General features: G+C 40.7%; 2 protein-coding genes across 4 annotated transcripts in view; one reads left to right on the forward strand and one right to left on the reverse strand.

Moving 5' to 3' along the window:
- Positions 1–5670, forward strand: part of SEPTIN11 (septin 11) — a 48513-nt gene extending 42843 nt beyond the window's left edge. Inside the window, exon 10 of the mRNA XM_068975160.1 lies at positions 1564–5670. Coding sequence (XP_068831261.1) covers positions 1564–1579 — 16 coding nt within the window. The 3' untranslated portion in view covers positions 1580–5670. The remainder of the gene's footprint in view (positions 1–1563) is intronic.
- A 7732-nt stretch (positions 5671–13402) lies between these two features.
- Positions 13403–17302, reverse strand: part of CCNI (cyclin I) — a 35352-nt gene continuing 31452 nt past the window's right edge. Inside the window, exon 7 of one of the 3 annotated variants that reach the window (XM_068975163.1) lies at positions 13403–15207. In XM_068975163.1, coding sequence (XP_068831264.1) covers positions 14872–15207 — 336 coding nt within the window. In that variant the 3' untranslated portion in view covers positions 13403–14871. Of the gene's footprint in view, positions 15316–17302 lie in introns of all 3 variants that reach the window. The other 2 variants (XM_068975162.1, XM_068975161.1) reach the window with 2 other exon arrangements.

Genomic DNA, 17302 nt, shown 5'->3' on the forward strand with positions numbered 1-17302 from the left:
CCCAGCCTTGGGCCTTAGCGATGTATAATGCTTTTCAAGTTTATGTGAAGTGTATGTGAACTCTATTTTAGCCTTATTTATACATTCTCAGTTATTATTAATGGAGTTAGACTTAATTTGGTGCACGAGAGTCACCAGATTTTGTGCTTGACAACAGCACGAACTTTTTGGTAACTTCTTAAAGGCACTTAAGCTCACTTTCCCATTTGAACAGTGAAAGCAATTGCCAGTTGGAGGCCAGAAGTGGAAAAGTGGAAAAAAAAAAAAAAAAAAACCACTTCTTTTACTGCCAGTGGAGAGTTTTGGTTAGAGAGGACCACAGACAGACAGTGACCAGGGTAACGAGAACAGTACTTTGAAAATACATGGGAGGCTCTTTCCTCCTCCTTGTGTAGCTGGAGGAAGAGCATGGGAGCTGTTCAAGGGAGAAAATTTAAAAAGAGATGCGTGTTTATTCACCTGCTATGCTTCCACCTCAGAGCTTAACTAAGTTTTTCTAATAGTTTGAAATTCTTTGTTTTTTTCTATTCTAATGACATGCTCCCTCTTTAACATAGGTAAGGCCTTGTACTTTCTCCTTGACCTGTAGTGGCATGAGAGCATATAACATGTCCTAAGATTATAGACAAGGTAGAACTAACCCTGGTACTGCCTTTAACTGGACCCCACCTCCTGCCACCAAGTCACTTTCCTTGCTCGCGGCTACACCTCAGTGGTGGGAGTGCCCGAGGGTAAGTTGTTCAGTAGACAGTGTTCGTCTTTTCTGAAAACTTTGTCAGCCGGCAGTCTGGGGGTTTAAAGACGCATCCATTCCAAAAAGAAAGTTTTAAAATCTCATTTTAAAACTATACCTGGCATCTGATAATGACAGTTCACAGAATCATCCACTCATTTTTTTTTCTTTTTTAAAACATATTTTGATTCTTGCTAAGGAATGAAGTTGCATGTTTTGGATTTGCCTAAAATTAGACATGTGGATCTTGAACTTGGCGTTGCTTTATACCTAAGAGGGGGAAGGCTCCTGGCATTGCTATAGCTATAACCATATAATGATTGTCCTTTTTTTTTCCCCTCCCAAATAGATCAGTAGCATGTCCTCCATCCACTATATTCCAACTGCCAAATTATTTGTTCAAAGATGTTTATTGTATATTTATTTATTCTCTGACTCTAGAAGCTCAGAAATGGAATTTTCAACTCCTATTCAGTACTGCTGTGATGCCCAAATCTAATAGATCCTGGTTTTGTGTTATTTGAGAAAATGAAAAATCAAACCACAAATCTTTCCAGTAGAACATGTAATGGTTTCAAGAAGTCACTCGTGAATTCCGAATGACCTGCAAATGGAAACTAACCATGTGTTCTTTAATTCAGTATTAAAATTTTGCTTTTGCTTGTCATGTAGTATATAGCTTACTCAAATTTTTGGTTTTAATTTCTGTCGATTCCATAATCATTGCATGAGCATTCACCATCACCGAATGCTGGTGCTGGCGCTCCTAATTTTCCTTCTTTTAATTTATTATTATTTCTAACTTTTTTGTTTTGTTTTTTAACTTGCAGTGCAAGCTTCACATAAAGCCTGGCAAGCCAAGGATGGTCCGCATTCACCTGCTTTTGCAGTAATATTGTATCTCTGCCATCTGTGTCCTTTTATTTTGTTTTATTTTTATTTTTTCCCCTTCCCCAGACACCATATAACTATTAACTCATTTTGCTGAATGTTGTTGGGTGGTGGAAAATGATAGAGCAAGGGAGTCACAGCAAAAGCTATGTGCAGTGGGACTTTGTTTCTGGAAACGCAAATGACTTGCCGTTTATGCCTGTTCAGAGTGGTGGCGGCAAGCATGCCTGTCCTGTGACTTGTGTGTTGCTTGGGACCAAGGGAAGGAGGCTAAATTCCTCCATGTATGTCTGACAGGAAAACTTCTCACCACCTCAGCAGCTGAACTGTAAACCTGAATAGCCCTAACAACTTGCTTTTCTTGATTATTCATCTCCATGATGGAAAGGCTCTGAACACCTTCTGATTCTTCTCCTCACCTGCCCCAAACCAAGGTAGCTTTGTATGTAGGCAGAACGGTGGGTAAGCTTTACCTGACTTTTACCCTTGCGTGGATTTTTATTACTTTAATAACATTATTTGGCCTGGATTGTGGATCTGTTCAGACTGGTTTGTCTCCTCTTATGGCTTTAAAAACATGTCTGAACCCCTATCTTAAGTCCTAGCCAAGCTGGACTGTAATAAGAGAACAGTGATTCTATTTACTTGTTTCAGGGCAGCCTTGGCCCTCTCACTGATAGCCCTTTCCAAGGCTGATCGTACAATGTTCTTAGTAGAAGAGTCTTCTACTAAGATTAATGGGCTTTTTGCAACCTGTTTGCTACTAACAATACCCTGTCTTTTCATAAACGCACCTAAATCTGCTCTCAGTAGGGTGAGCGCCTAATGACTGACTCCAGGGTATCAGTGCTTCGAGTAACATTTTTCAATAATTCCAAGGAGAAATTTTCCAGAAATATTTAAAATAGAAAATTTGTTATAAACTGTATCATCATCCAGCACAAGTTTGAGGAGACTTTGTCATTTTAAGATAGAAATGAGAAGGGACATAACACAAACCCACGAGTCAAGAAAGCAGAAATCCAACTTCACATCCCAGTTTCCTGGCGTATTTTGATATTTGGCCAAAAGAGGGATGAAGGAATAGAACATCTAGTCTTTCAAATCCAGTTGTCTTGAAGGAATGGCCTCACCAAGACTCACTCAACATGCCCTCTATGTTTAAGACCCATTGCCCCATCAACAAGAATTAGGAATTAGTCACATTTCAGGACATAGACTACATATGCCAGATTTGTATGGAAAGGAGCATACCTAATTTCTTTTCTATACTTTTCCTTCTTGAGGCTTATCCTTTCAGTTTCTTAGTTATCCCCCTCCCCCCCATAAAAACAAAACACTCCCAGCTTCTCTCTGACTCCATAGTCTCCTACTTCTTACTTGAAAGAATAACCTTTCTTATGAATCTGACCCTTCACCCCTGCGTTTTCCTTTTGGCCCTCCCTAGTCATCCATTAGATGGGTTTCCCTAGTGGCTCAGATGGTAAATGACATGCAATGCAGGAGACCCAAGTTCAATCCCTGGGTTGGGAAGATCCCCTGGAGAAGGGTTTTCATTCAGTCATACATTAAGTAAATAGAACACACATACACACTTTTGTGTGTTTTTTTTTTTAATTTAAATACTAAGTCTCTAGTTGATTTCAGTAAATTTTTCAACCTTCTCTTTATCCTCAACGACACTCTTAGGAAAAGAAGGAATGGGCTTCCAATGAACTGATTTAGGCTTAATTAGGCAAAGCAAGGAATCAGTTTTCATGGAAGCTCAAACTAAGCTGGGATAGAAACTGCAAACCAGAAGCAGCAGTAGAGGTGTAAAGACAGGCTTTAGAAGCTCCTGGATCAGTGTTTCTGCTTTTGTTTTTGAATGATTCTAGTCTGAAGCTAGCTGTGCAGCAGCCAAACATCAGGTGGCATGCTGATTCTAACCGTGGGCTGAATTTGCTCAGACGCTGTGCACCACACAGAAGCTTGAATACTAGTGCTGTATGCTTGTTCCAACCATTGCTTGTGTGCGCATTTTTGTGCCTTGTAACAGGAAATACACTTCTAAATCCTAAGAATGCATCCCTTGAAAATGACCATTTTACATGCATCGCTAAAGCCTTTTTAAAGTGAGCCCAACCGCGAAAGGCATCCAGCTGACTTTTTGATTCCAAGATTGTTGATTGATTTTTTCCCCCATTAAATTTTTCACAGAAAAACAAATCATGGAGAGTCAGGGAATAAAAAGTCAAAAGAAACATATAAAAGCTTTTTTTTTTTTTAAACTGCATTGCTTCTCAACTTTTTTCTGCCCCTGTTCCCCGGCCCTGTTTGGTTTGTTATTGCTGCCCTCTCTTCTTTCTGTATCTGTGCCTTTTTTCACAGTAGTCCTTGGCTCTGCACGGAGTAAATGATACCCTCAAATCTAATTGGATGTGCTTTCGCCTTTGCATGTAAGTACAGTAGTAAGCAACCTTTGAGATCTTTTTGGCTTTTTAAAGAAACAAATGGGATAGGTGGAATTATTTCTTTTTTTTTTTTCCTGGATGGGGGTAGGGAGGTATTGGTTTGAGTATCCTTTGTTTTCTTTTTTTTAAAGAAAGAAAACTATATTTTAAATGGCTCACATTTATCTCTTTTTCACAAGAAACACAGAGATTTGCCTTTTCCTTGGTGTCAGTGTGGAAGTCAGAAATTATCAGTCCCAGTCTGTGTTCTACATAGTACTGTGGGTTCATTGGATATTATAGAAGGTCCTTGGTTCTTTTTTTTTTGTTATTTTTGGTTGTGCCATGTGATCTGCAGGACTTTAGTTCTCTGACCAGGGATTGAACCTGAGTCCTCAGCAATGAGAGCGTGAAGTCTTAACCACTGGACCCCCAGGGAAGTCCCAGAGGGCCCTTGGTTCTGACTGTGTAAGTAAAGCTAGAATGAGAAACTACTACTTTCCACTAGAGAAAAACAAGAGAAAGTTTTTTTCATGTTACACTGCCTTTATGACTGCTTAGTGTTTTGGTGGTCCTGGTTTACGGATCTGTTCCTTGTGCTAATTACTACCAAGGATCACCTTTTTTTTTTTTTTTTTAACCCGCCAAGACAGCACTTGCTGGCCCTTCCCCAGATCTTTTGTTCAACCATTATGACCATGCTTTTGCTTCTTCTGGACTTTAGATACCTATAACAGTTTCAAGAAGGATGTGATGGAAAAGCACTTGTGAGAATTTATGGGCAGTTGAGAGACTACCTTTTCCCAGCTTAGGCTCTTTATTAATTGGTGAAGGTTTTGTCCAGAAAGGACACCTCAACCAGGGGAACATTTAACATAATGCTGGGCACAGGTTACTCATCTTCCTTCTCTGCTTTGTGATCTCACCAGCAATAACACCTCATATCTTGTGCACCTCAAACAAACAGACTTGGTTTCCTCATTTTCTTGACATATCCCTCAGTGTTTCATAATACAGACTGTTGAATCAGGGTTTCAGCTGTTACCAACTCATTTCATACTGTCTCTGTGTGGTCCTACCAAAACTGTGCGTTGAGATCCCTTTGCTTTGCCATTCACAAGTGTCTGAAGTTGTCAAGTCTCAACTTCCAGAAGTCTTGGTTCCATTGACAGGATACATATGTGATGACTCTTTAGGGGGAATTGATGACGTACAAAGTCTAGATTGTATGTAGGTATGAAGGGAATTTTTTAAATAAATGGAAGATTAAGCTGTGAACAGCATTAGAACTTTGTCTATTCCTTAATTTTAAAATATGCTGATATGCCTTAAACTGTAGTTGTAGATCATTGTCATTTTGCTGTTGGAAAATAACCAATGTGTTTTTAAAACTGTTGTGTAATCTCCTTTCGGTGTTAATGCAGAATTGTCATATATGTAAACTGCATGTTAGACACTTGTCTTTTTTAAAAAACTAAAACAATTGTATTGGTGTGAAGCATATCATTTTTTTCAAGTATGAAAGTAATCCCGTAGCAAACTTGCTTAGTCATTTGGTGTCTGTGGAGGTAGGAGCGTGGTGGACAGGTAATCTATGCATATCACTAGTGCCAAGAACATAAAGTGGGGGAAAATATATTTTTACCCAAACATTGTGTGCCCTTTTGTGAGTTCTTTTTAGTCACTGTTTGATATACAAATGTACACGTGTTTATAACACTGGATAAAAGAAATAGGGATGGAAGTGTCTCATGCTTTCCTGCTTTGTCTGGACTTCAAATGCTACCATCTGGGCAGCACCAGCTCCTCCAAGACGCTTGCCACGTGGTGTTCTGTACTTCATACACTGTCTCTGCCACCCTTTGTCCCCCATTTCTGTCCCCTTCTACCCTGATGAGCACCCCACTGCCCCAGCCGAGGCAGCCTCTCCTTCCTCGGCCTCTGGTGCCAGCTCTGCTGCTGTTGCTCCCACCTCGACTGATCATCCCTTTACTGACACATCACTGTTCTTTCAGTTTGTTGTAGAGAAGCTCCTTTTTTTTAAAAAAAAAAAAAAGCCTTTTAAGAATCAACTTTGAATCTGAACCTTTCTTTTTTCTCTTCTGTAGCTTCTTCTTTATGTAACCATCCTGTTGACAAGCCCCACTCTCTCCTAATGGACATAGAGCATTAGAAGAGCAGGAGCTGTCTGTTCACACGTGTTGGGGAAGAGTTACCTCATTTCCACCATCGCCTCCTGTTCTTTTAAAGTCTGGGTCAAATATTGCACTGCTGTTTCTATTTGTCAATGTCTGTTTACAAACCACTGCCCGTAGTGGTTACTAAAATGACTCATCGTCACCAAAAACAGTAATACTTAATAATACTCCTTAAAAGGAAATTGAGTGAAACAGAGAACTTGGGCCAAAACCCAAAGTAGCTATGTGTTGGGATCTTGCTTAGCTGTCACGTTCTTGAAGCTGCTGACCCAAGAACTCACGGACTGAAGATAGCATGGACCCTAGTCTGAGGGTCCACAAACTTGATCTCATGTAAACTCCAGACCTCTGTCCCATGAGCGACCTTCTGAACAGTCCCATCAGGACCCTCAACCATCCATCAGGTCATAAGATTGGGGCAACAGTTCTCCTTCCTCTTGGTAGCTTGATGGGTTGTTTTGAAGTTTGGGGTATTTTTCTAAACATTTGATATTGCATGAACAAAGATGGCTGCAAGTTTTAAATTTGGAGTGTTCTATTGATACAATATTTTTATTTTTCAGCTGATCGACTGCCTCTTGAGAGAGAGAAGTGGGCATCCTTCCTTTAAATTCAGGAACCACTGTTGTTTTATTTGACTCTTTCTGTTACCTGCATCCTATATATAAGTTTTTGGGGTTTGGGATTCTGTTTTGGAAAAAAAAATTTTTTTTTCTACTTAGCCAGTTTGTTTTTATGTAAAGGTTATTCAGAGTTAGTTTTGGTATCAAAATTATGCCAATTTTAAGCTCAAGGAGAAAGTTAAGTGACATTTAAGCCATAGAATTGTGTTTAAGATGCTCTCCTCATCTCAAATACAGCAACAAATCCCGGTGCTGTCACTGGGATTTTGACCTGCAAGTCTTAATCATGTTTAAAATGTGCCAGTGTTGGGTAGGTGATTTTCCTGCCTCTGGGACTCAATTTATATTTAAAGGTATGTTAAAGTAACTTTCTGGCCCATCCTTGCCTTTTTATTTATTGTGAAGCTCTTCTTTACCACGTGTCCAGAGTTTTTGTGTCCTGGACCATGGAAACAAACCCCCAAGTACGTATCCTGTCCCAGACAACAGGAGCGTTGTTAACAATGGTTCTCATCCACATTTGCCAGTCAGCCAGGTGGCTTTCTCCACCCTGTTTGCCAAAGAAGGAAAAAAAAATGCTGAAAATCACTTAAAGTACACCCACATGCAAACACACAGTTCTGGCTGTTGAGTCAGTGATTTCTAATGCTGACTCATTTGTGATGGGCTGGATTCAGGGGTAGGTTATTTTGTTAGCAGTCACCTCTTAGGGGCAATTTTTGTAGTCAAGGTGCAATTTCCAAATTCATTTCTATTTTATGCATGAACATGCAATTTGCTAACTTTTCATTTCTTATCAATAGTTTTTGCTTATTTCCATCATTTTTTAGCCCCATAGCAGTTGGAGAAGGAAATGGCAACCCACTCCAGTGTTCTTGACTGGAGAATCCCAGTGACGGCGGAGCCTGGTGTGCTGCCGTCTATGGGGTCACACAGAGTCGGACACGACTGAAGTGACTTAGCAGCAGCAGCAGCAGATGGATATTGGTGGCAAGAGAGTTCCCCCCTTTATTTAAGAATGGTAAACATATGCTTTGGTTGAAAGGTGAAATGATGAAGCAACAGTGCCTGCCTCTTGAATCATTTGATTCCTGGAAAGAGGTTATTTAGTCTAATTGGATAAGCATACTGGCGAGAGGCTTCCTTTACTTAGACAGTTATTAAATGTTATTAAAATCAAGTTCATCTGAGCCATTAAATAGTTAAAATATGAGTTGAGAGCCGTCCCCTCCATATTACACTATAATCTGCAAGGATAGAAATCTGCTAAGATGTGATCAGTGGTTTGACGGATGGATGGGTGGGTATCAACTCATTAACTGATGCTACAGCATGACATACTATCAGTCTTATAAGTTGAACACAGACATCCTATTGTGTGAAACCACTGTGATTACTAAGCACAATAATTGGATTTATTTTTAGGCTCCTTTTAATATTTTAATATCAACTTTACCCTATCGCTCATTTTGAAAACAAATTTTGTGTCAGATTGTAAAGACATTTTTTGAGCAATATTTAAAACTCAATTAGGCAGTATTTTTGTCCTTAACTAGAGAAATGTGTAATCTAATACTGCTGTTCCCCTTTTAGGCCTCAGGCTAGAGAAGTGTAATGGTGACATCTTCGTGGGAGGGGTGAGGGAACTGGCTGTTCCATCCAGGCTGGTTTCTCTTCAGTTATCCAGAGAGTGGGTAATGGATAGCACAGGTCAAGCACACAGCTAACCTCCATTTTACTTCAGGTGGTTCTTTTTCTCAAGTGTTGATAAAGCTGGTAGGTTCTCAAGTTCTCTTGGCTGACCAACTAAGAGAGATGAAAAATAAACATTACTCGCTTGTCCCAAGCTAGATTGTTGAAAAGCAGGGAGAACTGAACCAGCTGAACCTATTTTGATTGATAACAGGCTTTTTTTCATAGTCTTAAAACAAACCTTGCTTCAGCTACAGACTCTTGCCTTACTGCTGAAAGTGTATCCTAGATGGTCTCTGGGATTGGCACAGAACGTGTATAAAGGAGAAACCTGATCTTCTGAATTAGTATGCACTGAGCTGAGTGAGAAAATTAGGTCATCATACCAGTATGCTCGACTGTACTTTTTCCCATCAACTGTACCCTAAACTTCCTTCTTAGTTAATCTGACTTTTCTGCTTATCATTGTCCCATGAGTAAACAGTTCTGGACATCTGAAAAACTAAGGAAATAATTTTCACTGTACTTAAATGACAGTTCTATGCAAAACCTTTTGCTTTGCAGATGACTGCCATCTTTCCACCGTGGAGACTGTTGGCAATATGGCTCACTTTGAAGATCCTTGCATTTGAATCCTTAAGACTGTGGTGTTTAGTCCTTGTGACTGATGCCATGTAGCTTTCAGACCAGTCTCTAGCCAACACGCAGCACCCTCAGGGCTGAATGTGTTCATATGAAAAGACTAATTGCAAGCCTAGGCATCTGCTCACCTCGTTTTCCAACCTTCCTATTCTGACAGGTAGCTGTAAATAAATGAGATCTTTTGGTTATTAGTGGAACATCGTAGGAGGTACAGATGAAGATTTCATGTCTTCCTCAGATCAGTTATTTGCAGTACTGTGAGCTGAAACGGCCTGTCAGTCCACTACGGAAACTTTCTTGGCACCAAAGAAAAGCTTTTTTCTTGGCAAATTATGGGACCAAGAGGCATGAAGCTATTACTTTAAGGTTGGTTCCTGTCCAAAAAAAAATGTGTGTGTGGGTATGACGGGGGGAGGATACAGAATAGCATTCTACAAACTCTGCTTAACCACGCCCTGCACAGGGCTTTTAGAACGTTGAAGAGCTGTAGCTCTAGCTCTCCTTGCTCTTTATATCCATCCGTCTTGCCACTCTTTCTTCTCCCCAAATACTTTTATACTACACTAGGCCAACATTAGGCACTGGGGATGTAGCCACACACTATGAATTGCATGTCTCTGTATACTTCATACAGCAAACTCTGGGAGTAAGAGCTAAGCCCTTTCTGGGCTAAACTGCAAGAGATAGTATTCTGAAAAGGAAAACACACTCCTGATTGCTTTTCAGTAGTTTTAAGTCCACTGGCCTACTATTGTGTAACATAGTAAGGTCAAAAGTTTTGACATTGGATCTGCCATGAAACTCATACTTTATGAGTTGAGAGAAATGGAGTTCAGCCTCCTAGAACCTGAAAAACCTAGAGTTGTGTGCTGTCTTTAAACTTATCTGGTAAGATGTTCTTGGTTACCTCTTACAACAGCTGTTCAATGATCCAGAGGTGGCACAGAGAAAGGTATGTCTCTGTACTACCCATGGGAATTACATCATGCAAACCACTGCAGAAGGTCCCTGACTTAATATGATTTGACTTCGTGATGGTGTGAGTGATATACATTAAGAAGAAACTGTAGTTCTGGATTTGGATCTTGTCTTGGGCTAGCCATATGCAGTACGGATAATTTTGCTGGGCAGTAGCAGCAGGCAATGGCACCCCACTCCAGTACTCTTGCCTGAAAAATCCCATGGATGGAGGAGCCTGGTGGGCTGCAGTCCATGGGGTCGCTAAGAGTCGGACACGACTGAGCGACTTCACTTTCACTTTTCATTTTCACATTGGAGAAGGAAATGGCAACCCACTCCAGGACTCTTGCCTGGAGAATCCCAGGGACAGAGGAGTCTGTTGGGCTGCCATCTATGGGGTCGCACAGAGTCAGACATGACTGAAGCGACTTAGCAGCAGCAGTAGCAAGCTGCAGCTCCTAGTCAGCCATGCTACTCATGAAAGGAAACAGCTGATAGACTTACAACCATTGTTTTCCACTTAAGCACAGGATTCAACAAATTCCATAGGATATGTGATTCCTGTGTTGTAGAACAGGCTTTGTGTTAAATGGATTCAGCCCAACTGGAGGTTAATGTTAAGTGTATTGAGTACTTGAGGTGGACTATGTTCATAAGCTATGGTGTTTAGCAGATTAGGTGCACTAAATGCATTTTGATTTAAGGATATTTTCAACTTATGAGTTTATCAAGATGTAACTCTGTTATAGAGGAGGGTCTGTAAACTTAATACGGTGAGGAGAAGCTGTCATTTTAACTCCTTGTTCCTAGCTTTACCACGTTTAGGCCTATACTTCCATCTTCTGTCCTATGATCGGTCAAATCCAACTGAAAACAAAAGCATCAAGCTTTTGGGACTTTATTTTCAAGTATTCCCAAACGTATTTCTAGGGTGCAGGACCAAACAACTTAACCGAATATTAGGATCTTTAATTTTTAGAATGTTTTTGTTGTTGAGACATACTTAGCCACATCTAAGTCCCAACATGGCAGATCTTGGTAATTTCCCATCAGTCCCACGTGCACAGGCCTCCCATGGCTTAAGTGATGTGAACTCATAGCTGCACATGATGCTGATGTTTAGAAACAAGAGGTGAGGCCTTAAACTGCTCATTCCCTCACAGTAAGCTCAGTTTCTCCTGAAACTTAAAAAGATGTTTTTTCTAAAAGCACCATCTAGTGGCCAAAGCTCAAAATACTAACAGGCTTAGGAGACATTCTCCTGTTAAGAGCTTATAGACTAATTTCAATGATTTGAGTCTTTAAAAGTTACAGTTACATGTTAGACAAAACTTCATGATATCACAAAGCTTTATATCTGATATGTCAGAAGCTGAACCTTGTTAAAAATTCCTGGCCATGTGGCCTTGGACAGTTCTCTAATCCTCAACCTGCTGTGTCCTAGGATGGTTGTGAAGGCACTGGCCAGTTATCTCCCTTTCCAGTTGAAAACTACAACCTACCTTAAGGCTCCCCATGATGACAGCCGAGCATCAGTGGCTTTGATCACATTGTGCTGTTCTGGGCAGTAATGCTCAAGGGCAACTTACTTTCTTGTTTCAAGAATTTCAAATGAGTAAAACCCAGGTAGGTAGAAAATAGGGAGCATATATATATATGCTATACATATTTCTCCTGTGTTCTAACAACATAGGAGAAAATAAAGAATACTTCAGGGGCAGATACCAATGTCTTAGCTCTCGACAGTAGGAATGTAGGCTCAGATTCTCATCAGCTTGGCCAAGCAAGAAGCTATATTACAGCTGCTTTCAGAGCCAAAGGTACCGGGTCAGAGACATTTCTGACAAATCAGAATTAGAATTAGTCTTTTTAACTGGCATTTGAGAGTACTCTCCTTTCCCAGCCCTCCCCTCCACACTAAGACATCTGTAGGGGGGAAAAAAAACTCAGTTCTTCACAGATGACCAATTTAACACCAATCCTGCAAAAGACAATGAAGTAAATCACCTGGCTTTTCCCAGTATGAGCTTCAAGAGCTAGAGCATGCACATTCACTTCTGTTGGAGGATGAGAGAGTAACTTATTAGAATTAAACTAATTTATCCCATCACGTTTATTCCTTTGCTTTTGCAGATCCTTCATGGAATAACAAGTTTTCTAACCACCAAGAGGTACCAGGCAATTGTGATTCCCCAAAGCTCAAGTTTCCAGATATCGGAAGAGAATTGTGTGATGCTAAAATTTAGGTTCTGTGGATAAGGCAATGGCACCCCACTCCAGTACTCTTGCCTGGAAAATCCCATGGACGGAGGAGCCTAGTGGGCTGCCATCCATGGGGTCGCGAAGAGTCGGACACGACTGAGCGACTTCACTTTGACTTCACTTTCGTGCATTAGAGAAGGAAATGGCAACCCACTCCAGAGTTCTTGCCTGGAGAATCCCAGGGACGGTGGAGCCTGGTGGGCTGCTGTCTATGGGGCCGCACAGAGTCAGAGACCACTGACTTAGCAGCAGCATAGGCTAATAAGAGTTTCCAGTAAAACAGGATCTAACAGTAGGAACATCCTTAATGAGAAGTTCCTCACTGTTCAAGCACGTTTTGCTTTTTTTATGCCTTAATCCACAAGTTCAGGTCCCAGAAAACCAAAGTTATAGAAGAGCTCATGGTAGCTCAGGTCTCCGGGATGGTGGCACGGACGTAAAACTGAAAGGGTGCATGCTCAGGAGGGTCTGGTCTCCCAAGTACTATCATTTAATTGATATATGGGTTAAATAAGCTTTGAGGCACGAGACCTGGCAGCCCAACCATTGCAATCCAGTTTCCCATGAAAACAACACCTTTTCCCCCAAACTGATTTGCCATCAATTAAGGAAATATTCTGATTCTAGACTCAATGTTATCCGTAGATTTATATGTAACAAAAATACTCATTTGTTGAGGGGGGGATGGAGGGATTAAATGCCATTTTAAAAATGATGAACATGTGTAGTTATAGACTTCTTGAAGCTCCCACAACTGAGGTGAGTTGAGAAACAGAACCAGATGACTGCTAGGATAAGTGGGATTTTTTTTTTTTTTTAATGTGTATTTGCAAAGTCAGCCTCATGCTATCTTCACTCCCTGTACTTCAATGTCAGGAGACATTTCCCCCTTGATTGGACTGTAGCAGGTAGCCAACCCTACCACAAGAATTTAAAAGTCAAATGCAGACTGGAGAATACTTGTGCTCTGCTAAACCAGAGCAAAATCAGTGGGTTAAAAATGATGGGTTATCAAGACATGGGAAATGCCTGCCCTCACAGTTCCTTAAGCTAAGAATTTACTGTTTGGAAGGACACAGTCCACCAGTTAGAAAATATTAGAAAGGAAAAATTATGTCAAACCCTAAACTCAGTCACATTTAATCCCCCCTTTATGTTTTATTTTCTGCAAGCGTATTAGTATTTTTATCATCTTCTATAGCTGAAATAGCAGTGCTTAACCAATCAAGAATTTGTACCTCTTCACAAGCAGAAAAAAAAGATAAAAAGGTTAAGGACAACATTTATTGCTACCAGTGGCTTTTATCATCAGTACATGCTTCTGACTGCAATTCCTTCTTCAGACTGCACAGGGAGCTCAGAATCCAGAAGTCATTGAGAGAAATACAGGTAGGCTGGGGAGGCAGGGGGTTAACTGATCAGAGGAGGCAGGGGGATTAACTGATCAAGAAATACAGGTAGGCTGGGGAGGTAGGGGGTTAACTGATCAAGAAAAATCCTAATGGCTTAACATAAAACTAGGGTACTGAATTCAGTTAATATTAATACATGTTACAGATCCCAATCACAGAGCTGCCCCAACATCTAGAGTCTCTCCTGCTGATTATAAATGAGTGAACTGAGCAGTTTAAAATACCTAACTTTAGCTGTTACATGTTTCTTTAGTGAGCACCTGGATATAGTCTTTATCACAAATTTTTATACAAATGTCAAAAATCCTTTCAACAAACCTAAGAGTGTCTTAATCACGTGCCACTTTTAAGCTTCAATTTAAGATAAAAACTGAAAATGATTTTATTTCCAAACTATAGAAACTGAAAGGAGACAAAAATCAACAATGGTAATAGGAGTCCTTTTTACCACCTGATTCATATGGGGCAATTTTGAAGTACCTTTTCCAGATTAATTTGAATTTGAATCATGGATTAAACATGGCTGTCACACTGAAATAATCTGTTCACTAAATTGCTAAAAATAAACTTTGAGGGTTTCCTCATCAGCCATAGATCAACATGCATAAAATTCATTTAGTATTCAAAGAAGCAAGCAAAGGCAAGAGGAAAATTAAATCAGGGTTCTGGGAAAAGGTTTGCTAGCTAGGAATTTTGGTATAAAAAAAAAAACACTGAATGTGAGTTTCTGACACAAGGCAATCTACACATTACATTTTAGCAGAGAAAAGGGTAGAACTGACAAATACTACAAAGGAATTTTTTACTTAAAATTTTTTTGACCTTAATTTTACACTTTTTTTTGGTCTTTAAGTGCTTAAATATTGTTGAATTATAATTAGTCATACAAATCAACTGGGTTTTTTCCTCTGGCTCATTTCAAATCAGCCTGAAAAGATATATACCTTACATAGCCTATTCTGGTTTTCCATGCTCCCATCCCCAGAGTCGTCTACCCTAGTTTGCCCTTGAAGGTAACTCTTGCAGCTACATGACAGAAACAGGCTGCAGAGGTGGACAAGGAGAAGCCTGTCCCTCTTGCCGTGATAAATCAGTGCCACACACAGAACCCGCACTTTCTGAAGTGTTATCTTCGTTATAGAGCCGTTTGATCCCATCGTAGAAGTCGTCCACTTCCATTTCCTCCACTTTGCGTTTGGCAGAGGCATACTTGCACCCATTGGCAGCTGGGAGATGGTGGCAGAAGGCTGCTGGACCTCTGACTGGCACTTCTGGTTTGCTGTTGTCCTTGGAGAAGTCTGGGCCTGGGACAGAGGAGGGGTGTACTCTGAACACTCCTCTGTCACAGGTCACCAGGGTGTGCTTGAGGGGACGGTAGACATAAACGGAATTCAGAGGCAGGGAAGACTGCAGAGTAGAAAGGTGATGCGCCACAAGCTCTCGACAGTGGATCAGCTGGGAGCCATCCATCTGAGCCAGGCGAGAAAAAAGAAATCATCAATGGAGGTGGCTCTGTCATTTCTGCTAGCCACTTTTTCTCCTCATGCCCCCTGCCCCCCAAGGCTTCTCTCCTCACATCTTTGACTTCCAACTCATCTAATTCCTCCAGCCTAACCCATCATTTTTAGAATATGTGTCCAGATCTGTATTTATAATATAAACCACTTTGGAACTTGAATTCTGTATTTGCAATTATATGCTGGACATCTTCAGGAAAGTAGGAATTATTCTTTTTTTCACTGATACCTATCCAACATCTGCTTTTTATTCAGGCTATCGCCCCTGTCTAGAAGGCCTTTCACCTCACCCTCTTCGCCTCCTCCAACCTCTTTAGTGAAGACCAACATACAGATAACTATATGAATATATATACTCCCTTTTATATATATATTATAAAGATATGTATTATATATGTATGTCTATATACACAGACACACACACATATACATACACTCGCTTTTGGCTTTAACAGTAAACAATCCGCCTGCAGTGCAGAAGACCCAGGTTCAATCTCTGGGCCAAGAAATCCCCTGGAGAAGGAAATGGCAACCCACTCCAGTATTCTTGCCTGGAGAATCCCATGGACAGAGGAGCCAGATGGGCTATAGTTCATGGGGTCGCAAAGAGTCAGTCACAATTAAGTGACTAACACATTCAATGTATAGATAAACAAAATCCATTAAGAATTTAGAGAAGCAGCCAGAGGCAAGAAAAAATTTAAATAAGGGACGGGGAAGGCTGTCTGGCTAAGAAATTTTGAACAACTTGTTTTTTTTTTTTAAACAGAGTAAATGAGAACCTTTGACAAGTTGTATTTCTGTAGCAAACAGCAAGCTTGACAGCACTAGCAAAAAACATTTTTGCTAAGATTTTTGTTTAATTAGGAAGTTTCACTAACTCCTTCTTATCCTTCAGGATAATTCAGGTATCAGTCCTTTTTGAAGCCACCCCTGACTTCCCTTATTCCTCCCAAACCCCAAATCCCAGGATCATCTGTTTTTTTATCAACCTGCCACCAGGGAAGCCCATTAGAATAATCTATTTAACCATTTATGCTTTTCTACTACAGACTATAAGATCCCAAGAGGTAGCCACTGTATCATATTCATTTTTATTTCTTAAGTTTCTAGCACCAATGACTACATGGAAGGCCTTCAGAATCTTGTGGGAGTCTGATTATAATTAGTCTCTTTCTGCCTTACTTTCCCTTCAATTATAGCTTTAGTCAAAATTCCTATACAACACAAATTTAAATTAATTCCTCTATCTAATTCCTCAGCACCCCAAGTGCCTACCAGAAATAATCTAACTTCTTTAGTTTGGTATTAAGAAGGCTCTCCACTATCTGGCCCAACCTTCATTTCCTGTCTTGTGTGAGCTGTGTGCTCAGTCATGTCCCAACTCTTTGCAACTCCGTGAGCTGTAGCCCCCAGGCCTCTGTCCACGGAACTTTTCAGGCAAGAATACTGGAGTGGGTTGCCATTTTCTTTTCCAGGGCATCTTCCTGACTCAAGGATTGAACCTGAGTCTCCCGCACTGGCAGGCATATTCTTTACCCAGGAAGCCTTTCCAGTCTTATTTCCTCTTGCTGCTGCTGCTAAGTCGCTTCAGTCGTGTCTGTCTGTGTGACCGCATAGACGGCAGCCCACCAGGCTCTGCCGTCCCTGGGATTCTCCAGGCAAGAACACTGGAGTGGGTTGCCATTTCCTTCTCCAATGCATGAAAGTGAAAAGTGGAAGTGAAGTCGCTCAGTCATGTCCGACTCCTAGCGACCCCCTGGACTGCAGCCCACCAGGCTCCTCCGTCCATGGGATTTTTCAGGCAAGAGTACCGGAGTGGGCTGCCATTGCCTTCTCCATATTTCCTCCTAAAATATCCCAATTTGTGCTCTGTCAAACAAACATGCTCTCTACTCTGCACAAATCTTGCCCTTTCTTACTAGGAAGTCTATCTTGAC

The sequence above is a fragment of the Capricornis sumatraensis genome, chromosome 7, assembly GCF_032405125.1.
Source record: "Capricornis sumatraensis isolate serow.1 chromosome 7, serow.2, whole genome shotgun sequence".
NCBI lineage: Eukaryota > Metazoa > Chordata > Mammalia > Artiodactyla > Bovidae > Capricornis > Capricornis sumatraensis.